General features: G+C 44.7%; 1 protein-coding gene across 1 annotated transcript; it reads left to right on the top strand.

Annotated features, from left to right (window-relative positions):
* The first annotated feature begins 3,555 nt into the window (after nt 1-3,555).
* On the top strand, nt 3,556-23,732 carry LOC120019109 (uromodulin-like). The gene is made up of 7 exons (XM_038962372.1): nt 3,556-3,650; nt 4,219-4,469; nt 4,931-5,088; nt 5,579-5,824; nt 22,977-23,127; nt 23,438-23,513; nt 23,699-23,732. Exons 2-7 carry the CDS (start codon nt 4,278-4,280, stop codon nt 23,716-23,718), a joined length of 843 nt encoding a protein of 280 aa, XP_038818300.1. The 5' UTR covers nt 3,556-3,650; nt 4,219-4,277; the 3' UTR covers nt 23,719-23,732.
* Nucleotides 23,733-23,773: the final 41 nt, after the last annotated feature.

Raw genomic sequence — 23,773 nt, 5'->3', positions numbered from 1 at the left:
CAGCAAAAATACATGTTTTGTCATACACGTGGTATAGCCATTTGTGACATCGGCTGATGTAAAAATGGCTTTATAAATGCATTTGATTGATTGATATACCATGGCTTTCAGCCAATCAGAACTCAGGGTTCGAACCACCCGGTTTATAATGTAGTTTATGTTTGCGTAACATACAGTTGAAGTCGGCAGTTTAACTACACTTATGTTGGAGTCATTAAAACTCATTTTTCAACCACTCCACAAATGTATTGTTAACAAACTATAGTTTTGGCATGTCGGTTAGGACATCTACTTTGTGCATGACACAAGTAATTCTTTACAGACAGATTATTTCACTTATCTGTATCACTGTATCACAATTCCAGTGGGTCAGAAGTTTACATACACTAAGTTGACTGTGCCTTTAAACAGCTTGGAAAATTCCAGAAAAGTATGTCATGGCTTCAGAAGCTTCTGATAGTCTAATTGACATTATTTGAGTCACTTGAAGGTTTACCTGTATAGAACTGTTTGGCCATAATGACCATCGTTATGTTTGGAGGAAAACGGGGTCGCTTGCAAGCCGAAGAACCCCATCCCAACTGTGAAGCACGGGGGTGGCAGCATCATGTTGTGGGGGTGCTTTGCTGCAGGAGGGAATGATGCACTTCACAAAATAGATGGCGGAGGGAAATTATGTGGATATATTGAAGCAACATCTCAAGACATCAGTCAGGAAGTTAAAGCTTGGTCACAAATGGGTCTTCCAAATGGACAATTACCCCAAGCATACTTCCAAAGTTGTGGCAAAATGGCTTAAGGACAACAAAGTCAAGTTATTGGAGTGTCCATCACAAGCCCTGACCTCGATCTTATCGACAATTTGTGGGCATAACTGAAAAAGCGTGTGCGAGCAAGAAGGCCTACAAACCTGACTCGGTTACACCAGCTCTGTCAGGAGGAATGGGCCAAAATTCACCCAACTTATTGTGGAAAGGTTGTGGAAGGCTACCCGAAACGTTTGACCCAAGTTAAACAATTTAAAGGCAACGCTACCAAGTACTAATTGAGTGTATGTAAACTTCTGACCCACTGGGAATGCGATGAAAGAAATAAAAGCTGAAATAAATAATTCTCTCAGCTATTATTCTGACATTTCACATTCTCAAAATAGTGGTGATCCTAACTGACCTAAGACAGGGAATATTTACTAGGATTAAATGTCAGGAATTGTGAAAAACTGAGTTTAAATGTCTTTGGCTAAGGTGTATGTAAACCTCCGACTTCAACTGTATTACAATGGCTTTGGAGTGTGATGACGCTACTTACTCAACTTGACTGTGTTTTAACCTTTGACAAGCTCTGAGTGTGTTGCTGTTTATCACATTGTTGGTATATTCATCAATACTGTTTGAGACGCGTTTCCACTGCCCCCCTCACTTTGCTCCTCAGTGAATTCACATTTTTACACTTCTTCTTTGTATCATTTCTTTCAGTCGTGTGTCTGAGCTGAACAGAATGATGTCATCGGGTGTTCTGATGATGCTCCTGTTCTTTAAGCATGTTACTGCAGACAACTCAGGTAAAGGGTTGATTGGCTTATTCCCGTTTAGGTAACGGAATGAGAGCTTCACTCAGAATATTGTTGCTCCCCAGTGCTTTATTCCCGCAGCCAAAACAGCAACGTTCCGTGTGCAGGTCTCTCATTCCTTTATCTCACTCTATAAGGGCACAAGGCGAGACACAGATGCAGACACCGGTGGCAGATGGTTTGAGTCTTTGATATTTATTGAACAATCCAAAAGGGGTACAGAGTGGCAGGCAGGATCGAGGTCAGGGCAGGCAGAACGGTCAGGCAGGCAGGTACGGAGTCCAGAAAACAGGCAAGGGTCAAAACCAGGAGGACTAGAAAAAGGAGAATAACAAAAGAAGTACGGGAACAACACATACAAGACGAACTGGCACAGAGAGACAGGAAACACAGGGATATATACACTGGCACAGAGAGACAGGAAACACAGGGATATATACACTGGTACAGAGAGACAGGAAACACATACAAGACGAACTGGCACAGAGAGACAGGAAACACATACAAGACGAACTGGCACAGGGAGACAGGAAACACAGGATATATACACTGGTACAGAGAGACAGGAAACACAGGGATATATACACTGGTACAGAGAGACAGGAAACACAGGGATATATACACTGGCACAGAGAGACAGGAAACACAGGGATATATACACTGGTACAGAGAGACAGGAAACACAGGGATATATACACTGGTACAGGGAGACAGGAAACACAGGGATATATACACTGGTACAGAGAGACAGGAAACACAGGGATATATACACTGGTACAGAGAGACAGGAAACACAGGGATATATACAATGGTACAGAGAGACAGGAAACACAGGGATATATACACTGGTACAGAGAGACAGGAAACACAGGGATATATACACTGGTACAGAGAGACAGGAAACACAGGGATATATACACTGGTACAGAGAGACAGGAAACACAGGGATATATACACCAGGGATAATAAGCGACACCTGGAGGGGGTGGAGACAATCACAAGAACAGGTGAATCAGATCAGGGTGTGACACACTGTATTCATTATTTTAGCCTTATTCTCAAGTTCAGGATGTAGATATCACCGTCGTTCTCTTTATTGCCAGAGTTTCAACTCTGGAGAGAGAGACGTTGGGTTGCATGCCAAATGGCTTCCTAATGATTGTATAGTGCACTACCTTTGACCAGAGCCCAGGGATATCATACGTTTTCATGGGGGCGGTTGTTTTCGCAGGTGTGACTGTTGCCAAATCTATCCAGTTTAGCTGTGGGGGCACACAGTGTCCAGTGGGACAGGACTGTATCAGTGTTGGTGGAACACTTCGCTGTGCAGACCCCTGCCAGAACTACACCGCACTGAATGACGACTGGCGTGCCACCACCAACAACAACAACAACCAGGTTAATGGGGGCTTACACTGTGACCAGAGCATCAACTTTCAGGGCTGGTATCGCCTGTTCCTGGGGCACACCAGCGTTCAGATGCCAGAGAGGTGTGTGGAGATTAACATGTGTGGAACCCACGCCCCCCTGTGGCTCACGGATCCCCATCCCCAGCTGTCAGACGGGGTGGTTCAGAGGGGCGTCTGTGGGAGCTGGTCTGGTAACTGCTGCTGGTTTAAACAAAATCCCATCCATGTCAAAGCCTGCTATGGAAACTACTATGTCTACAAGTTGGTTCCTGCAATAAGCTGCCACTTGGCCTACTGTGCAGGTATGTACCATCATAATGTCCTTGTCACTGTTTCTTAAAGACATTAAGAATGTTCCAAGGTGTCCAATTCAGTCTCTGAACCCAGAACCAAGTCTCTGTATATATATTGACAGTATGTCAAGAGAGACTGTAGACACTCCACAACGGTTGCATAAACATTTTTGTGCAACTCAGTTGTGGTTTCACAACCGTAGTGACAAATACATTGTACATCAGTCGTATAACCTGAGTGTGTACTAGTCACAGCAAATCCATGAACCCTCCTCCCCTCTGCTGTTCCAGACGTCAACACCAAGGTGTGTTCTACCTGTAGAGATGATGACACCTGTAGGAGTGAGGATAAGATCACCTGGAGGTGTGAGAGGAAAGGTGAGTGTTAAGAAGAACACATCGTACTCCTCAGTGATTGATTGACTTATTGGGGAAAAGATGCACTGAGTACAGACCGGGGGTCAAATCCATTTCCAACGTTTTCCAACTTCTGATGGAATACATACAACACTGAGAAAACAACACAGCATATAGTCAATAAATAACTACAACAAATAGATGCAGGAATATGAAAATACAGTCAACCTGTTCTGATCCGTTCATTTTGTCCTCATGGACTCTAACAGCTAAGACGGCCTCGGGAGCCAGACCTCTGCCTTCACTTTTCTGATGTAGCAGAGGCATTAATGCAGTCACACTAAGAGCTACACAACTTTGTCCAAAGATGAACTCTGACCTATCCTTTAACCCCCCGGGACTGGGACAGTTTAATAGGCAGTGGGAGACTATTCCACAACAGAATACCAGTGTAGTGGAGGAACGAGTTCCGTGCAGCACTATTCGCTCTTGACACCTGGCTGACAGCCATTTTGTATTCTCTTGTTTTTCTCTCTTCCTCTCTTTCATTCTTTCTCTACTCCCTCTCTCTATCTACCTTTTATAACAGCCCCTACACCTACACCTACACCACCTCGGATAACTGTTACCACCACCAATCCTCCTATCATGGCCCCAGAGGTGGTGTGTGGGCAGAGCATGATACAGGTGGGTCTAAACAGGGCTAACCTGAGGGCCGCTGGTCTGAACGCTTCCACAGCTCACCTGGCCGACTCTAGGTGCTCCGCCCACGAGGATCGTAACGGCACGGTGTGGTACCAGGTGGAGCGCAGGGAGGGACGCTGTGGGAACACTCTGGAGGTGAGAACACGTTAACTCAATGTCTGACTGGAGGTTGTTCAACACTGGAAGAGTTTAGACTATAACTGATCCTTAATGTTAGTAGGTCTGTGTATAAGACCTTAGTGTTAGTAGGTCTGTGTATAAGACCTTCATGTTAGTAGGTCTGTGTATAAGACCTTGATGTTAGTAGGTCTGTGTATAAGACCTTAGTGTTAGTAGGTCTGTGTATAAGACCTTAGTGTTAGTAGGTCTGTGTATAAGACCTTAGTGTTAGTAGGTCTGTGTATAAGACCTTAATGTTAGTAGGTCTGTGTATAAGACCTGAATGTTAGTAGGTCTGTGTATAAGACCTTAGTGTTAGTAGGTCTGTGTATTAGACCTTAATGTTAGTAGGTCTGTGTATTAGACCTGAATGTTAGTAGGTCTGTGTATAAGACCTGAGTATTAATTTAACTGTGAACACTTTTCTTCTATTTCAGACTAACACCACCCATGCTGTCTACTCCAACAGCTTATTCGTTTATCCAGTAGATGGGAGGAATGACTCTCTCTCCCGACCCGTGAGCTTTCCTCTCTCCTGTGTCTATCCTCTGGGGACAGAGAGCAGTCTGAATGTGGCCATCAGACCCTACCTACTGTGAGAAAATACACAGAATGTTTATTAAGTTTATTCTGACAGAACAGTCATTACGAAATCAAACTGTTTTGAATAATTCTGTCCTCTGGTTTTCCAATTGAAGATATTGTTATACATGAAAGACCTACATTAGGAGTTCATATATAATAAGTGTTTGGAAGTCTTAAGGGGGGCTCCCGAGTGGCTCAGCAGTCTAAGCAGGGCTAGAGGCGTCACTGCAGACACCCTGTTTCAAATCCAGGCTGTATCACAACCGGCTGTGATTGGGAGTCCCATAGGGTGGCGCACAATTGGCCCAGCGTCGTCCGTGTTTGGCTGGTGTAGGCCGTCATTGTAAATAATAATTTGTTCTTAACTGACTTGCCAAGTTAAATAAAGGTTCAATAATAAGAGATTTGTTCACACGTTTTTTTGTAATAACTTTGATATCTGAAGTTATCAAACTGTCTAATATCTGATGTCATTTGGCTTCATGTTCACCTCTTGATAGGAATAGTCGTGGAGCTGTTGGAGTCGGTGCCAAGGCCAGAGCCTCCATGTTTCTGTATCGTAACTCCAACTACACAGAGTCTTACCCAGCTGGTGAAGTCCTCCTGCCGATTGGTTCCACTCTGCGCGTGGGCGTGTCCGTAGAGGAGTCTGGGATGGAGCGTTTTGTTGTTGTTCTAAGGGACTGCTATGCCAACCAATCCCCCAACCCTGATAATCTCCCGCGGACCTACATGATTCAGGACAGGTCCATGACTCTATTCATCAGTTTGCATATCTATGCCAAGTTAATTTGTGTCTGTGTGTGAAGTATGGTATGTTTGTTGCTGTGTACGGTCTGTGTAGCCGTGCATGCCTTGAACCCTTTGCTGTTTCTTGGCTCTTCTCCCAGGTGTCCTACAAATCGTACCCAGGTGACCGTGGAGGAAAGTGGCTCGTCCCTCAGGGCTCGCTTCTCTGCTCTACTGCAGGGGGACTACCGTTACTTCTTCCTGCACTGCAGCCTCAGCCTGTGTGACCAGAGGAGCTCCTCCTGCACTCCAGTGAGTCCTCAACTCCTCCACAGTCTCTCTCTGACTCTTTGACTTTTGTGTTTAGTCTCTATGACGCAGTGCTTGGTCTCTCTGACGTAGTGCTTGGTCTCTCTGACGTAGTGGTTGGTCTCTCTGACGTAGTGGTTGGTCTCTTTCTCTCTACAGGTGTGCTCTGGAAGGAAATCTCGCTCTGTGTCTGATACTGTCCTCCTCAAGCCCATAGCCATCGGGCCAATCAGCTGTGAGTATTTCATTCAAGTTTAGTTCATAAGGTAATATACCACCTAGGCTTTAGGCAATAAGTAGCTGACTGCTGTCGCCAAGCTGTGTTTTATCGACCACCTTCTGGGTGCCAGCGAACGGTGGCTGTTTCACAGATTCAACATGTAGATTCTTTGGGAAATGATCAGGAAAATGATGGCCTGGTCAGAGGAACCGTCGTTCTGGTGTGTTTCCTCTCTAACAGTCAGATTCTCTTTGACACCCAGGGGCCCAGAGTCTGGAGTGAGCCTTGGGACCCCCAGCATATGAAGGATGGCAGGGGCCCAGAGTCTGGAGTGAGCCTTGGGACCCCCAGCATATGAAGGATGGCAGGGACCCAGAGTCTGGAGTGAGCCTTGGGACCCCCAGTATATGAAGGATGGGGTCCCTCCTGCACTACTCCCCTGATCTCCATCCCAACCTACAGCCCAGTGTAACTTTCAAGGGCACAGAAATACTCGTTTAGATTCTAAGTAATGAATTGATGCACTACAGTGTGATTTCATTGTACTGTTGATGTTGTATACACATAGACTTGCATTGTTTTAGGACTGATCATTTCCTCACATCATTGTGTAAGTTCCAACCAAACCTGAGTTCTGTGTGTGTATGCTGTGATTTGAGGATGTCAATAAATAACTCTGTATGATGATGCTCATTGTGTAATGATTGTCTATTTAACAGGTTGTAAACATAGAAATAAACATGTCTATATTTATTGTAAGGCAGGTTAAACACATATTTACAAAAGGCAGAACAACGGGGGACTAATTGACCATAGAGGATTTTAGGAAAACTGGCTAAACTTGTTAAAGACAAGTGACATTCATGATATGTATTTAGTCAATGTACTGAACACTTCCTAGGTTGTTTTACCAAAGCAGGAAGACTGATTGGTGTATTGAACTAGTGCTGTTTAAGTTCCACTATAGAAAAACACAATGAAAGTCTTCAGAATGACCATGACAGTCTGAGTTGTAGTTTATGATGCTCCTTTCTTATGGCTCCATTGTTACTGTTGGTTGAGGACCTTCCACTTCTCTCCATTGTTACTGTTGGTTGAGGACCTTCCACTTCTCTCCATTGTTACTGTTGGTTGAGGACCTTCCACTTCCCTCCATTGTTACTGTTGGTTGAGGACCTTCCACTTCTCTTCATTGTTACTGTTGGTTGAGGACCTTCCATTTCTCTCCATTGTTACAGTAAACTCAATGTGGGTGGTGCCTTCAGGCCTCGTGTGTGTGTGTGTGTGTCTGTGTGTGTGTGTGTGTGTGTGTGTGTGTGTGTGTGTGTGTGTGTGTGTGTGTGTGTGTGTGTGTGGTGTGTGTGTGTGTGTGTGTGTGTGTGTGTGTGTGTGTGTGTGTGTGTGTGTGTGTGTGTGTGTGTGTGCCATATTTCCTTGCTCAGACCATCATGTACCCAACTCAGTTGTGAATGTATGTAATCAAACCAATGACCATCAAGGTTAACCAGTATGTTTGATGGAAGAACAATCTGGAATACAAACAACCTCACGCGGACTCAAACTGGAGCAAGGTCACTAAAAGTGTTAACGAATAGCCCAGGTGGGAGTTGTGTAGCCTAGGAAATGATGTGATCATAATCAAAACATTAAAAGCACTGTTATCTTAAATATATTGTTATCCTTTCTCAAACCCTCTAATCAGTCATCAGGAAATAATGACTGTTTATTCTAATAGTCACACGTCTTCCACTGCCCTTCTACCATTGTGTATTGAAAGCCCACTGCTCCACTCTGGCATTGGTCCTCTGTGAATGGTACGTTCATTCAGCTTGATGTAAGTAATGCATGGCTGTTGTCGTGGAGAGTCCACAGAGATAGTATTTGTTGGATTAAATTATGTCTTAATAATGTTGAGGTTTCAACTAAATCGAAACTTAAAATCTATTCTGTACCAAATAGCATGTGAAAGAAAGTAACCCTTTAAAACATATATTTTAAGGTTCTTGCACGCTTGAGCTGAAGACTTCTGTGCAGAATGATGACAGCAAAGTGGTTGTTTCTTCTCTTGGTGATCATCTCAGGTAGAGAAGAATGGTATTTTACATGCTGGAGATGATAAGATGGTCTGAGGTTGATAGGGATACTAGTAGGGACGTATGTGGGATCGAGAAGATGATGATAAGATGGTCTGAGGTTAATAGGGATACTAGTAGGGACGTATGTGGGATCGAGGAGATGGTGATAAGATGGTCTGAGGTTAATAGGGATACTTGTAGGGACGTATGTGGGATCGAGGAGATGATGATAAGATGGTCTGAGGTTAATAGGGATACTTGTAGGGACGTATGTGGGATCGAGGAGATGATGATAAGATGGTCTGAGGTTAATAGGGATACTTGCAGGGACGTATGTGGGATCGAGGAGATGGTGATAAGATGGTCTGAGGTTAATAGGGATACTAGTAGGGACGTATGTGGGATCGAGGAGATGATGATAAGATGGTCTGAGGTTGATAGGGATACTTGTAGGGACGTATGTGGGATCGAGGAGATGGTGATAAGATGGTCTGAGGTTGATAGGGATACTTGCAGGGACGTATGTGGGATCGAGGAGATGGTGGAAGGTGCAGGCATTCAAAACCACTTGTGTATAGATACAGATTTTGTAATAAGGATAATCTTGTACTTGTTTGTTGGCATTCAATGCATTTGACATACTGTATTTAGGGTGAATTGTAATGCATACGTTTTCAACCTAATATATTAACTCACAGTTTTTTTTGGTGCAGGATTGGTTGTAACCAGCTGTGGTGTGTGTGATGTGGGGGAGGACTATATCAGTGTTGGTGGAACATCCTGTTGTGCAGACCCCTGCCTGCACTACACCGTACTTAATGACGATTGGCGTGCCACCAACAACAATGCCAACGTTAATGGCGAGCACTGCGACCAGAGCATCAACTGGCAGGGCTGGTATCGCCTGTTCCTGGGGAACACCAGTGTTCAGATGCCAGAGAGGTGTGTGGCCAGTTACATGTGTGGGACCGCCTTCCCCATGTGGCTCTCGGATCCCCATCCCCAGCTGTTAGACGGGGTGGTTCAGAGGGGTGTTTGTGGGAGCTGGTATGGTGCCTGCTGCTACTGGAGGCAAAATCCCATCCATGTCAAAGCCTGCTATGGAAACTACTATGTCTACAAGTTTGTCCCTGCAACAACATGCAACATGGCCTACTGTGCAGGTATATTGCTATCGTAAAGGGATTATCCCTGATTCTTAAAGACACAAAGAATGTTCAAACAACTAGACATAACAAAGCCATTTAACACTACCTATGTCTCTTCCAGATATCAGCACCAAGGTGTGTTCTAAATGTGGAGTGTTTGATGCCTGCGTGAGCGACAATGAGACCAACTGGAGATGTGAGACGAAAGGTGAGTGTATAAACTGCATTGTCACATCTGTATTTTTTCAAACACTATGAAACGCAGAGATTTAGGGGTGAAATGATGCATCTTTAAGATGCGTATCTTTTAACCAATAAGGGCAGAGGAGGCGTGGTATATTGGCCATATATCACAAACCCCCAAGGTGCCTTACTGCTATTATAAACTGATTACCAACGGAATTAGAACAGTAAAAATACATGTTTTCTCATACCCGTGATATATGGTCTCAGATACCACGGCTTTCAGCCAATCAACATTCAGGGTCCCAGCCCTGAATGATGATTGGTTGATAAGGCAGCTTGGGGGTTTGTGGTATATGGCCAATATAACACGGCTGAGGGATCTCAGGGATCTCAGTCTCACACATGTACCAGTTCACACACCTTATTGCTTAAATAACCTCCTGAGTTGTTTACTTAGCTCCAGAGCTGGTGTGTGGGCGGAGCCTCCTGAAGGTGGGCCTTCCAAATGTTTACCTGGAGGCTGCTGGTCTGGATGCTTCCTCTGCTCACCTGGTCGACCACCGCTGCTCCGCCCACGAGGATCGTAACGGCACGGTGTGGTACCAGGTGGAGCGCAGGGAGGGACGCTGTGGGAACACTCTGGAGGTGAGAAATATTTTCACTTTATGTTCAAGAAGGTTCTATATTGCTGTCCCATCCCCAATATTTTCCCTGGAGAAGTTTTATGAATTATTACTAAACATACACTTTAGTTGGTTTGCATCTTACTTTTTTAATTTATTAAATGTTTTTATTTCACCTTTATTTAACCAGGTAGGCTAGTTGAGAACAAGTTCTGATTTACAACTGAGCTACACGGGATGCAATGGTGCCTTTCGGACAGTTCAGATTGTTGGTGAAGGAACCTCTGCTTGTTTTTTCAATTGTGTTTTTGTATTTTTGTGTTTTCTATGCTCCTGCCTTGATTTAAGTATGTGTGTCTCTAACATTTAATGTGTAGTAGCTGCTGGTCTTGTCATGAGACCTTGGTCTCAATAGGACTCCCTGCTTTAAATAAAGGTTAAGTAAATAAACAGGGCTGAAGACGAATATGACATTAGTGTTAACGGTGGTTAATTGTCAAACACATCACTGTGATTTCACGGCAGTCTACACATCACTGTGATTTCACGGTAGTCTACACATCACTGTGATTTCACGGTAGTCTACACATCACTGTGATTTCATGGCAGTCTACACATCACTGTGATTTCACGGTAGTCTACACATCACTGTGATTTCACGGTAGTCTACACATCACTGTGATTTCACGGTAGTCTACACATCACTGTGATTTCACGGTAGTCTACACATCACTGTGATTTCACGGCAGTCTACACATCACTGTGATTTCACGGCAGTCTACACATCACTGTGATTTCACGGCAGTCTACACATCACTGTGATTTCACGGCAGTCTACACATCACTGTGATTTCACGGTAGTCTACACATCACTGTGATTTCACGGCAGTCTACACATCACTGTGATTTCACGGTAGTCTACACATCACTGTGATTTCACGGTAGTCTACACATCACTGTGATTTCACGGCAGTCTACACATCACTGTGATTTCACGGTAGTCTACATATCACTGTGATTTCACGGTAGTCTACACATCACTGTGATTTCATGGTAGTCTACACATCACTAATGCAAGCAGGCCTAATAAATGCATGAATATGACATATTTCTTAACCCCCCTCCCTTTTCCCAGACAAACGCCACCCATGCTGTCTTCTCCAACAGCTTATTAGTTTATCCAGTAGATGGGAGGAACGACTCCCGACCCTTCGGCTTTCCCTTCTCCTGTGTCTATCCTCTGGAGACAGAGAGCAGCCTGGATGTGGCCATCAGACCTCTCCCACTGTGAGAAAATATGCAGAAAGTCCATTCTGTTTATTCTGTTGTCTTTGTGCAAACTACACTATTAGAAAAAATGTTCGGCTGTCCCCATAGGAGAACCCTTTGAAGAACCCCTTTTGGTTCCAGGCAGAAAACTTTTGGTTCCAGATATAATTATTTTGAGTTCCATGTAGAACCCTCTCCACAAAGGGTTCTACCTAGAACCAAAACAGGTTCAACCTGGAACCAAAAAGGGTTCTCCTATGGGGACAGCCAAAGAACCCTTTTGGAACTGTTTTTTCTAACAGTGTCATCATTATGAACATTCAACTGTTATTTTAATGTTCATAAAGTTTGATTTGATTTGTAGCTTCACCTCTTTGTACCTTTGTACCTCTTCACAGAACGGATCATACAGTTGTCAGAGTCGGTGCCAAGGCCAAGGCCTCCATGTCTCTGTACCGCGACACCAACTACACACAGCCTTACCCAGCTGGTCAGCCAGTCACCCTGATTGCGGGTTCCTCCCTGTACGTGGGCGTGTCCGTAGAGGAGTCCGAGGCAGAACGTTTTGTTGTTGTTCTGGAAGACTGCTACACCACGGAATCACCCAGCCCTGATAATCTCCCACAGACCTACATGATTCAGGACAGGTCCATGACTCTATTCATCAGCTGTTTGCATGTCTATGTGTGTTTGTTTTGTGTGTGAAATATGGTATGTTTGTTGCTGTGTACGGTCTGTGTAGCCGTGCATGCCTTGAACCCTTTGCTGTTTCTTGGCTCTTCTCCCAGGTGTCCTACAAATCGTACCCAGGTGACAGTGGAGGAAAGCGGCTCGTCCCTCAGGGCTCGCTTCTCTGCTCTACTGCAGGGGGACTACCGTTACATCTTCCTGCACTGCAGCCTCAGCCTGTGTGACCAGGGGAGCTCCTCCTGCACTCCAGTGAGTCCTGATGTTCTTCTCAGACTCATTAACTCTCTCCTTGGGCTTTCAGGTTTCGTTGTGTTTGGTCAGTCTGACTCAGTGTTTGGTCTCTCTGACTTAGTGTTTTGTCTCTCTGACTTAGTGGTTGGTCTCTCTGACTTAGTGGTTGGCCTCTCTGACTTAGTGGTTGGTCTCTCTGACTTAGTGTTTGGTCTCTCTGACTTAGTGTTTGGTCTCTCTGACTTAGTGTTTGGTCTCTCTGACTTAGTGGTTGGTCTCTCTGACTTAGTGTTTGGTCTCTCTGACTTAGTGTTTGGTCTCTCTGACTTAGTGGTTGGTCTCTCTGACTTAGTGGTTGGTCTCTCTGACTTAGTGTTTGGTCTCTCTGAGTTAGTGGTTGGTCTCTCTGACTTTTTGGTTTCTCTCTCTACAGGTGTGTTCCAGGAGGAGATCCCGCTCTGTGTCCAAGTCCATCCGCCTCAAGCCCCTCACAATCGGGCCAATCACCTGTAAATATTTTACTTTAGTAATGACTTACATAGTTTATGAGCTAATATATTGTATAGGCTTTGGACCTAAATGTAGAATAGTCGTGAAATTAACAAAAATGAGTGTCCGATATTCTGGTCAGAAGCACCCGGCCGTCGTTCTGGTGTGTTTCCTCTCTAACAGTCAGATTCTCTTTGGCCCCCAGGGGCCCAGAGTCTGGAGTGAGCCTTGGGAACCCCCAGCATATGAAGGATGGCAGGGGCCCAGAGTCTGGAGTGAGCCTTGGGACCCCCAGCATATGAAGGATGGCAGGGGCCCAGAGTCTGGAGTGAGCCTTGGGACCCCCAGCATATGAAGGATGGGGTCCCTCCTGCACTACTCCCCTGATCTCCATCCCAACCTACAGCCCAGTGTAACTTTCAAGGGCACAGAAATACACGTTTAGATTCTAAGTAATGAATTGATGCACTACAGTGTGATTTCATTGTACTGTGTATGTTGTATACACATAGACTTGCATTGTTTTAGGACTGATCATTTCCTCACATCATTGTGTAAGTTCCAACCATACCTGAGTTGCTGTGTGTGTATGCTGTGATTTGATGATGTCAATAAATAACTCTGTATGATGATGCTCATTGTCTAATGATTGCCTATTTAACAGGTTGTAAACATAGAAATAAACATGTCTATATTTATTGTAAGGCAGGTTAAACACATATTTACAAAAGGCAGAACAACGAGCGATTAAGGCAGAACAATGTGTGGTTTATTTGTTATAGGTGAAAGTACTAATTGACCATAGCAGATTTTAGGAAAACTGGCTAAACTTGTTAAAGACAAGTGACATTCATGATATGTATTTAGTTAATGTACTGAACATTTCCTAGGTTGTTTTACCAAAGCAGGAAGACTGATTGGTGTATTGAAATAGTGCTGTTTAAGTTCCACTGTAGAAGAACACAATGAAAGTCTTCAGAATGACCATGACAGTCTGAGTTGTAGTTTATGATGCTCCTTTCTTATGGCTCCATTGTTACTGTTGGTTGAGGACCTTCCACTTCTCTCCATTGTTATTGTTGGTTGAGGACCTTCCATTTCTCTCCATTGTTACTGTTGGTTGAGGACCTTCCACTTCTCTCCATTGTTACTGTTGGTTGAGGACCTTCCATTTCTCTCCATTGTTACTGTTGGTTGAGGACGTTCCACCTCTCTCCATTGTTACTGTTGGTTGAGGACCTTCCACTTCTCTCCATTGTTACTGTTGGTTGAGGACCTTCCACCTCTCTCCATTGTTACTGTTGGTTGAGGACCTTCCACCTCTCTCCATTGTTACTGTTGGTTGAGGACCTTCCACCTCTCTCCATTGTTACTGTTGGTTGAGGACCTTCCACTTCTCTCCATTGTTACTGTTGGTTGAGGACCTTCCACCTCTCTTCATTGTTACTGTTGGTTGAGGACCTTCCACCTCTCTCCATTGTTACTGTTGGTTGAGGACCTTCCACTTCTCTCCATTGTTACTGTTGGTTGAGGACCTTCCACCTCTCTTCATTGTTACTGTTGGTTGAGGACCTTCCACCTCTCTCCATTGTTACTGTTGGTTGAGGACCTTCCACTTCTCTCCATTGTTACTGTTGGTTGAGGACCTTCCACCTCTCTTCATTGTTACTGTTGGTTGAGGACCTTCCACTTCTCTCCATTGTTACTGTTGGTTGAGGACCTTCCACTTCTCTTCATTGTTACTGTTGGTTGAGGACCTTCCACTTCTCTCCATTGTTACTGTTGGTTGAGGACCTTCCACTTCTCTCCATTGTTACTGTTGGTTGAGGACCTTCCACTTCTCTCCATTGTTACTGTTGGTTGAGGACCTTCCACCTCTCTCCATTGTTACTGTTGGTTGAGGACCTTCCATTTCTCTCCATTGTTATTGTTGGTTGTGTACCTTCCACTTCTCTCCATTGTTACTGTTGGTTGAGGACCTTCCACCTCTCTCCATTGTTACTGTTGGTTGAGGACCTTCCACCTCTCTCCATTGTTACTGTTGGTTGAGGACCTTCCACTTCTCTCCATTGTTACTGTTGGTTGAGGACCTTCCATTTCTCTCCATTGTTACTGTTGGTTGAGGACCTTCCACCTCTCTCCATTGTTACAGTAAACTCAATGTGGGTGGTTCCTTCAGGCCTCGTGTGTGTGTGTGTGTGTGTGTGTGTGTGTGTGTGTGTGTGTGTGTGTGTGTGTGTGTGTGTGTGTGTGTGTGTGTGTGTGTGTGTGTGTGTGTGTGTGTGTGTGTGTGTGTGTGTGTGTTCATGTGTGCCATATTTCCTTGCTCAGACCATCATGTACCCAAATCAGTTGTGAATGTATGTAATCAAACCAATGACCATCAAGGTTAACCAGTATGTTTGATGGAAGGACAATCTGGAAGACAAACAACTACACGCGGACTCAAACTGGAGCAAGGTCACTAAAAGTGTTAACGAATAGCCCAGGTGGGAGTTGTGTAGCCTAGGAAACGATGTGATCATAATCAAAACATTAAAAGCACTGTTATCTTAAATATATTGTTATCCTTTCTCAAACCCTCTAATCAGTCATCAGGAAATATTGACTCTTTATTCTAATAGTCACACGTCTTCCACTGCCCTTCTACCATTGTGTATTGAAAGCCCACTGCTCCACTCTGGCATTGGTCCTCTGTGAATGGTACGTTCATTCAGCTTGATGTAAGTAATGCATGGCTGTTGTCGTAGAGAGTACACAGAGATAGTATTGGTTGGATTAAATGATGTCTTAATAATGTTGAGGTTTCAACTAAATCGAAACTTAAAATCTATTCTGTACCAAATAGCATGTGAAAGAAAGTAACCCACTAAAACATATATTTTAAGGTTCTTGCACGCTTGAGCCGAAGACTTCTGTGCAGAATGATGACAGCAAACTGGTTGTTTCTTCTCTTGGTGATCATCTCAGGTAGAGAAGAATGGTATTTTACATGCTGGAGATGATAAGATGGTCTGAGGTTAATAGGGATACTTGTAGGGACGTATGTGGGATCGAGGAGATGGTGATAAGATGGTCTGAGGTTGAGAGGGATACTAGTAGGGACGTATGTGGGATCGAGGAGATGATGATAAGATGGTCTGAGGTTAATAGGGATACTTGTAGGGACGTATGTGGGATCGAGGAGATGGTGATAAGATGGTCTGAGGTTAATAGGGATACTTGTAGGGACGTATGTGGGATCGAGGAGATGGTGATAAGATGGTCTGAGGTTAATAGGGATACTAGTAGGGACGTATGTGGGATCGAGGAGATGGTGATAAGATGGTCTGAGGTTGATAGGGATACTTGTAGGGACGTATGTGGGATCGAGGAGATGGTGATAAGATGGTCTGAGGTTAATAGGGATACTAGTAGGGACGTATGTGGGATCGAGGAGATGGTGATAAGATGGTCTGAGGTTGATAGGGATACTTGTAGGGACGTATGTGGGATCGAGGAGATGGTGATAAGATGGTCTGAGGTTAATAGGGATACTTGTAGGGACGTATGTGGGATCGAGGAGATGATGATAAGATGGTCTGAGGTTGATAGGGATACTTGTAGGGACGTATGTGGGATCGAGGAGATGGTGATAAGATGGTCTGAGGTTAATAGGGATACTTGTAGGGACGTATGTGGGATCGAGGAGATGATGATAAGATGGTCTGAGGTTAATAGGGATACTTGTAGGGACGTATGTGGGATCGAGGAGATGATGATAAGATGGTCTGAGGTTAATAGGGATACTTGTAGGGACGTATGTGGGATCGAGGAGATGATGATAAGATGGTCTGAGGTTAATAGGGATACTTGTAGGGACGTATGTGGGATCGAGGAGATGATGATAAGATGGTCTGAGGTTAATAGGGATACTTGTAGGGACGTATGTGGGATCGAGGAGATGATGATAAGATGGTCTGAGGTTAATAGGGATACTTGTAGGGACGTATGTGGGATCGAGGAGATGATGATAAGATGGTCTGAGGTTAATAGGGATACTTGTAGGGACGTATGTGGGATCGAGGAGATGATGATAAGATGGTCTGAGGTTAATAGGGATACTAGTAGGGACGTATGTGGGATCGAGGAGATGGTGATAAGATGGTCTGAGGTTAATAGGGATACTTGTAGGGACGTATGTGGGATCGAGGAGATGATGATAAGATGGTCTGAGGTTAATAGGGATACTTGTAGGGACGTATGTGGGATCGAGGAGATGGTGATAAGATGGTCTGAGGTTAATAGGGATACTAGTAGGGACGTATGTGGGATCGAGGAGATGGTGATAAGATGGTCTGAGGTTAATAGGGATACTTGTAGGGACGTATGTGGGATCGAGGAGATGATGATAAGATGGTCTGAGGTTGATAGGGATACTTGTAGGGACGTATGTGGGATCGAGGAGATGGTGATAAGATGGTCTGAGGTTAATAGGGATACTTGTAGGGACGTATGTGGGATCGAGGAGATGATGATAAGATGGTCTGAGGTTAATAGGGATACTTGTAGGGACGTATGTGGGATCGAGGAGATGATGATAAGATGGTCTGAGGTTAATAGGGATACTTGTAGGGACGTATGTGGGATCGAGGAGATGATGATAAGATGGTCTGAGGTTAATAGGGATACTTGTAGGGACGTATGTGGGATCGAGGAGATGATGATAAGATGGTCTGAGGTTAATAGGGATACTTGTAGGGACGTATGTGGGATCGAGGAGATGATGATAAGATGGTCTGAGGTTAATAGGGATACTTGTAGGGACGTATGTGGGATCGAGGAGATGATGATAAGATGGTCTGAGGTTAATAGGGATACTTGTAGGGACGTATGTGGGATCGAGGAGATGATGATAAGATGGTCTGAGGTTAATAGGGATACTAGTAGGGACGTATGTGGGATCGAGGAGATGGTGATAAGATGGTCTGAGGTTGATAGGGATACTTGTAGGGACGTATGTGGGATCGAGGAGATGGTGATAAGATGGTCTGAGGTTAATAGGGATACTTGTAGGGACGTATGTGGGATCGAGGAGATGATGATAAGATGGTCTGAGGTTGATAGGGATACTTGTAGGGACGTATGTGGGATCGAGGAGATGGTGATAAGATGGTCTGAGGTTAATAGGGATACTTGTAGGGACGTATGTGGGATCGAGGAGATGATGATAAGATGGTCTGAGGTTAATAGGGATACTTGTAGGGACGTATGTGGGATCGAGGAGATGATGATAAGATGGTCTGAGGTTAATAGGGATACTTGTAGGGACGTATGTGGGATCGAGGAGATGATGATAAGATGGTCTGAGGTTAATAGGGATACTTGTAGGGACGTATGTGGGATCGAGGAGATGATGATAAGATGGTCTGAGGTTAATAGGGATACTTGTAGGGACGTATGTGGGATCGAGGAGATGATGATAAGATGGTCTGAGGTTAATAGGGATACTTGTAGGGACGTATGTGGGATCGAGGAGATGATGATAAGATGGTCTGAGGTTAATAGGGATACTTGTAGGGACGTATGTGGGATCGAGGAGATGATGATAAGATGGTCTGAGGTTAATAGGGATACTAGTAGGGACGTATGTGGGATCGAGGAGATGGTGATAAGATGGTCTGAGGTTAATAGGGATACTTGTAGGGACGTATGTGGGATCGAGGAGATGATGATAAGATGGTCTGAGGTTAATAGGGATACTTGTAGGGACGTATGTGGGATCGAGGAGATGGTGATAAGATGGTCTGAGGTTAATAGGGATACTAGTAGGGACGTATGTGGGATCGAGGAGATGGTGATAAGATGGTCTGAGGTTAATAGGGATACTTGTAGGGACGTATGTGGGATCGAGGAGATGATGATAAGATGGTCTGAGGTTGATAGGGATACTTGTAGGGACGTATGTGGGATCGAGGAGATGGTGATAAGATGGTCTGAGGTTAATAGGGATACTTGTAGGGACGTATGTGGGATCGAGGAGATGATGATAAGATGGTCTGAGGTTAATAGGGATACTTGTAGGGACGTATGTGGGATCGAGGAGATGATGATAAGATGGTCTGAGGTTAATAGGGATACTTGTAGGGACGTATGTGGGATCGAGGAGATGATGATAAGATGGTCTGAGGTTAATAGGGATACTTGTAGGGACGTATGTGGGATCGAGGAGATGATGATAAGATGGTCTGAGGTTAATAGGGATACTTGTAGGGACGTATGTGGGATCGAGGAGATGATGATAAGATGGTCTGAGGTTAATAGGGATACTTGTAGGGACGTATGTGGGATCGAGGAGATGATGATAAGATGGTCTGAGGTTAATAGGGATACTTGTAGGGACGTATGTGGGATCGAGGAGATGATGATAAGATGGTCTGAGGTTAATAGGGATACTTGTAGGGACGTATGTGGGATCGAGGAGATGGTGATAAGATGGTCTGAGGTTAATAGGGATACTTGTAGGGACGTATGTGGGATCGAGGAGATGATGATAAGATGGTCTGAGGTTGATAGGGATACTTGTAGGGACGTATGTGGGATCGAGGAGATGATGATAAGATGGTCTGAGGTTGATAGGGATACTTGTAGGGACGTATGTGGGATCGAGGAGATGGTGATAAGATGGTCTGAGGTTAATAGGGATACTTGTAAGGACGTATGTGGGATCGAGGAGATGGTGGAAGGTGCAGGCATTCAAAAAGACTTGTGTATAGATACAGATTTTGTAATAAGGATAATCTTGTTCTTGTTTGTTGGCATTCAATGAATTTGACATACTGTATTTAGGGTGAATTGTAATGCATACGTTTTCAACCTAATATATTAACTCACAGTTTGTTTTGGTGCAGGATTGGTTGTAACCAGCTGTGGTGTGTGTGATGTGGGGGAGGACTATATCAGTGTTGGTGGAACATCTTGCTGTGCAGACCCCTGCCTGCACTACACCGTACTTAATGACGATTGGCGTGCCACCAACAACAATGCCAACGTTAATGGCGAGCACTGCGACAAGGATGTCAACTGGCAGGGCTGGTATCGCCTGTTCCTGGGGAACACCAGTGTTCAGATGCCAGAGAGGTGTGTGGACAGTTACATGTGTGGGACCGCCTTCCCCATGTGGCTCTCGGATCCCCATCCCCAGCTGTTAGACGGGGTGGTTCAGAGGGGTGTCTGTGGGAGCTGGTATGGTGACTGCTGCTACTGGAGTCAAAATCCCATCCATGTCAAAGCCTGCTATGGAAACTACTATGTCTACAAGTTTGTCCCTACAACAACATGCAACATGGCCTACTGTGCATATTGCTATCGTAAAGGGATTATCCCTGATTCTTAGAGACACAAAGAATGTTCAAACAACTAGACATAACAAAGCCATTTAACACTACCTCTGGCTCTTCCAGATGTCAACACCACAGTGTGTTCTACATGTGGAGTGTTTGATGCCTGTGTGAGCGACAATGAGACCAACTGGAGATGTGAGAGGAAAGGTGAACAAATATAAACTGCATTGTCACATCTGTATTTTTTCAAAGACTATGAAACACAGAGATTTAGGGGTGAAATTATGCATCTTTAAGATGCGTATCTTTTAACCAATAAGGGCAGAGGAGGCGTGGTATATTGGCCATATATCACAAACCCCCAAGGTGCCTTACTGCTATTATAAACTGATTACCAACGGAATTAGAACAGTAAAAATACATGTTTTCTCATACCCGTGGTATATGGTCTCAGATACCACGGCTTTCAGCCAATCAACATTCAGGGTTCCAGCCCTGAATGATGATTGGTTGATAAGGCAGCTTGGGGGTTTGTGGTATATGGCCAACATAACACGGCTGAGGGATCTCAGGGATCTCAGTCTCACACATGTACCTGTTCACACACCTTTTTGCTTAAATAACCTTCTGAGTTGTTTACTTAGCTCCAGAGCTGGTGTGTGGGCGGAGCCTCCTGAAGGTGGGCCTTCCAAATGTTTACCTGGAGGCTGCTGGTCTGGATGCTTCCTCTGCTCACCTGGCCGACCACCGCTGCTCCGCCCACGAGGATCGTAACGGCACGGTGTGGTACCAGGTGGAGCGCAGGGAGGGACGCTGTGGGAACACTCTGGAGGTGAGAAATATTTTCACTTTATGTTCAAGAAGGTTCTATATTGCTGTCCCATCCCCAATATTTTCCCTGGAGAAGTTTTATGAATTATTACTAAACATACACTTTAGTTGGTTTGCATCTTACTTTTTAAATGTATTAAATGTTTTTATTTCACCTTTATTTAACCAGGTAGGCTAGTTGAGAACAAGTTCTCATTTACAACTGAGCTACACGGGATGCAATGGTGCCTTTCGGACAGTTCAGATTGTTGGTGGAGGAACCTCTGCTTGTTTTTTCAATTGTGTTTTTGTATTTTTGTGTTTTCTATGCTCCTGCCTTGATTTAAGTATGTGTGTCTCTAACATTTAATGTGTAGTAGCTGCTGGTCTTGTCATGAGACCTTGGTCTCAATAGGACTCCCTGCTTTAAATAAAGGTTAAGTAAATAAACAGGGCTGAAGACGAATATGACATTAGTGTTAACGGTGGTTAATTGTCAAACAAATCACTGTGATTTCACGGCAGTCTACACATCACTGTGATTTCACGGCAGTCTACACATCGCTGTGATTTCACGGCAGTCTACACATCACTGTGATTTCACGGTAGTCTACACATCACTGTGATTTCACGGTAGTCTACACATCACTGTGATTTCACGGCAGTCTACACATCACTGTGATTTCACGGTAGTCTACACATCACTGTGATTTCACGGTAGTCTACACATCACTGTGATTTCACGGTAGTCTACACATCACTGTGATTTCACGGTAGTCTACACATCACTAATGCAAGCAGGCCTAATAAATGCATGAATATGACATATTTCTTAACCCCCCCCTTTTCCCAGACAAACGCCACCCATGCTGTCTACTCCAACAGCTTATTAATTTATCCAGTAGATGGGAGGAACGACTCCCAACCCTTCGGCTTTCCCTTCTCCTGTGTCTATCCTCTGGAGACAGAGAGCAGCCTGGATGTGGCCATCAGACCTCTCCCACTGTGAGAAAATATGCAGAAAGTCCATTCTGTTTATTCTGTTGTCTTTGTGCAAACTACACTATTAGAAAAAATGTGCCATCTAGAACCTAAATGGATTCTTCGGCTGTCCCCATAGGAGAACCCTTTGAAGAACCCCTTTTGGTTCCAGGCAGAAAACTTTTGGTTCCAGATATAATTATTTTGAGTTCCATGTAGAACCCTCTCCACAGAGGGTTCTACCTAGAACCAAAACAGGTTCAACCTGGAACCAAAAAGGGTTCTCCTATGGGGACAGCCAAAGAACCCTTTTGGAACTGTTTTTTCTAACAGTGTCATCATTATGAACATTCAACTGTTATTTTAATGTTCATAAAGTTTGATTTGATTTGTAGCTTCACCTCTTTGTACCTTTGTACCTCTTCACAGAACTGATCATAAAGTTGTCAGAGTCGGTGCCAAGGCCAAGGCCTCCATGTCTCTGTACCGCGACACCAACTACACACAGCCTTACCCAGCTGGTCAGCCAGTCACCCTGATTGCGGGTTCCTCCCTGTACGTGGGCGTGTCCGTAGAGGAGTCCGAGGCAGAACGTTTTGTTGTTGTTCTGGAAGACTGCTACACCACGGAATCACCCAGCCCTGATAATCTCCCACAGACCTATATGATTCAGGACAGGTCCATGACTCTATTCAGCTGTTTGCATGTCTATGTGTGTTTGTTTTGTGTGTGAAGTACGGTATGTTTGTTGCTGTGTACGGTCTGTGTAGCCGCGCATGCCTTGAACCCTTTGCTGTTTCTTGGCTCTTCTCCCAGGTGTCCTACAAATCGTACCCAGGTGACCGTGGAGGAAAGCGGCTCGTCCCTCAGGGCTCGCTTCTCTGCTCTACTGCAGGGGGACTACCGTTACATCTTCCTACACTGCAGCCTCAGCCTGTGTGACCAGAGGAGCTCCTCCTGCACTCCAGTGAGTCCTGATGTTCTTCTCAGACTCATTAACTCTCTACTTGGGCTTTCAGGTTTCTTTGTGTTTGGTCAGTCTGACTTAGTGTTTGGTCTCTCTGACTTAGTGTTTGGTCTCTCTGACTTAGTGGTTGGTCTCTCTGACTTAGTGGTTGGTCTCTCTGACTTAGTGTGTGGTCTCTCTGACTTAGTGTTTGGTCTCTCTGACTTAGTGTTTGGTCTCTCTGACTTAGTGTTTGGTCTCTCTGAGTTAGTGGTTGGTCTCTCTGACTTAGTGGTTGGTCTCTCTGACTGTTTGGTTTCTCTCTCGACAGGTGTGTTCCAGGAGGAGATCCCGCTCTGTGTCCAAGTCCATCCGCCTCAAACCCCTCACCATCGGGCCAATCACCTGTAAATATTTTACTTTAGTAATGACTTACATAGTTTATGAGCTAATATATTGTATAGGCTTTGGACCTAAATGTAGAATAGTCGGGAAATTAACAAATATTTGTGGCTGATATTCTGGTCAGAAGCCCTCGGCCGTCGTTCTGGTGTGTTTCCTCTCTAACAGTCTGATTCTCTTTGGCCCCCAGTGGCCCAGAGTCTGGATTGAGCCTTGGGAACCCCCAGCATATGAAGGATGGCAGGGGCCCAGAGTCTGGAGTGAG

This window comes from Salvelinus namaycush, chromosome 2 (assembly GCF_016432855.1).
Source record: "Salvelinus namaycush isolate Seneca chromosome 2, SaNama_1.0, whole genome shotgun sequence".
NCBI classification, from domain to species: Eukaryota; Metazoa; Chordata; class Actinopteri; order Salmoniformes; family Salmonidae; genus Salvelinus; species Salvelinus namaycush.
This window is presented reverse-complemented; position numbering and strand designations above follow the sequence as displayed.

Bases quoted from the DNA above. Each gene is read 5' to 3' on its own strand.
- LOC120019109 (XM_038962372.1), top strand. From the start codon at position 4,278: ATGGCCCCAGAGGTGGTGTGTGGGCAGAGCATGATACAGGTGGGTCTA. The intron at 5,089-5,578 runs GTGAGAAAATAC...ACCTCTTGATAG, and splicing joins GCCATCAGACCCTACCTACT to GAATAGTCGTGGAGCTGTTG. The intron at 5,825-22,976 runs GTCCATGACTCT...CTCTTCTCCCAG, and splicing joins ACCTACATGATTCAGGACAG to GTGTCCTACAAATCGTACCC.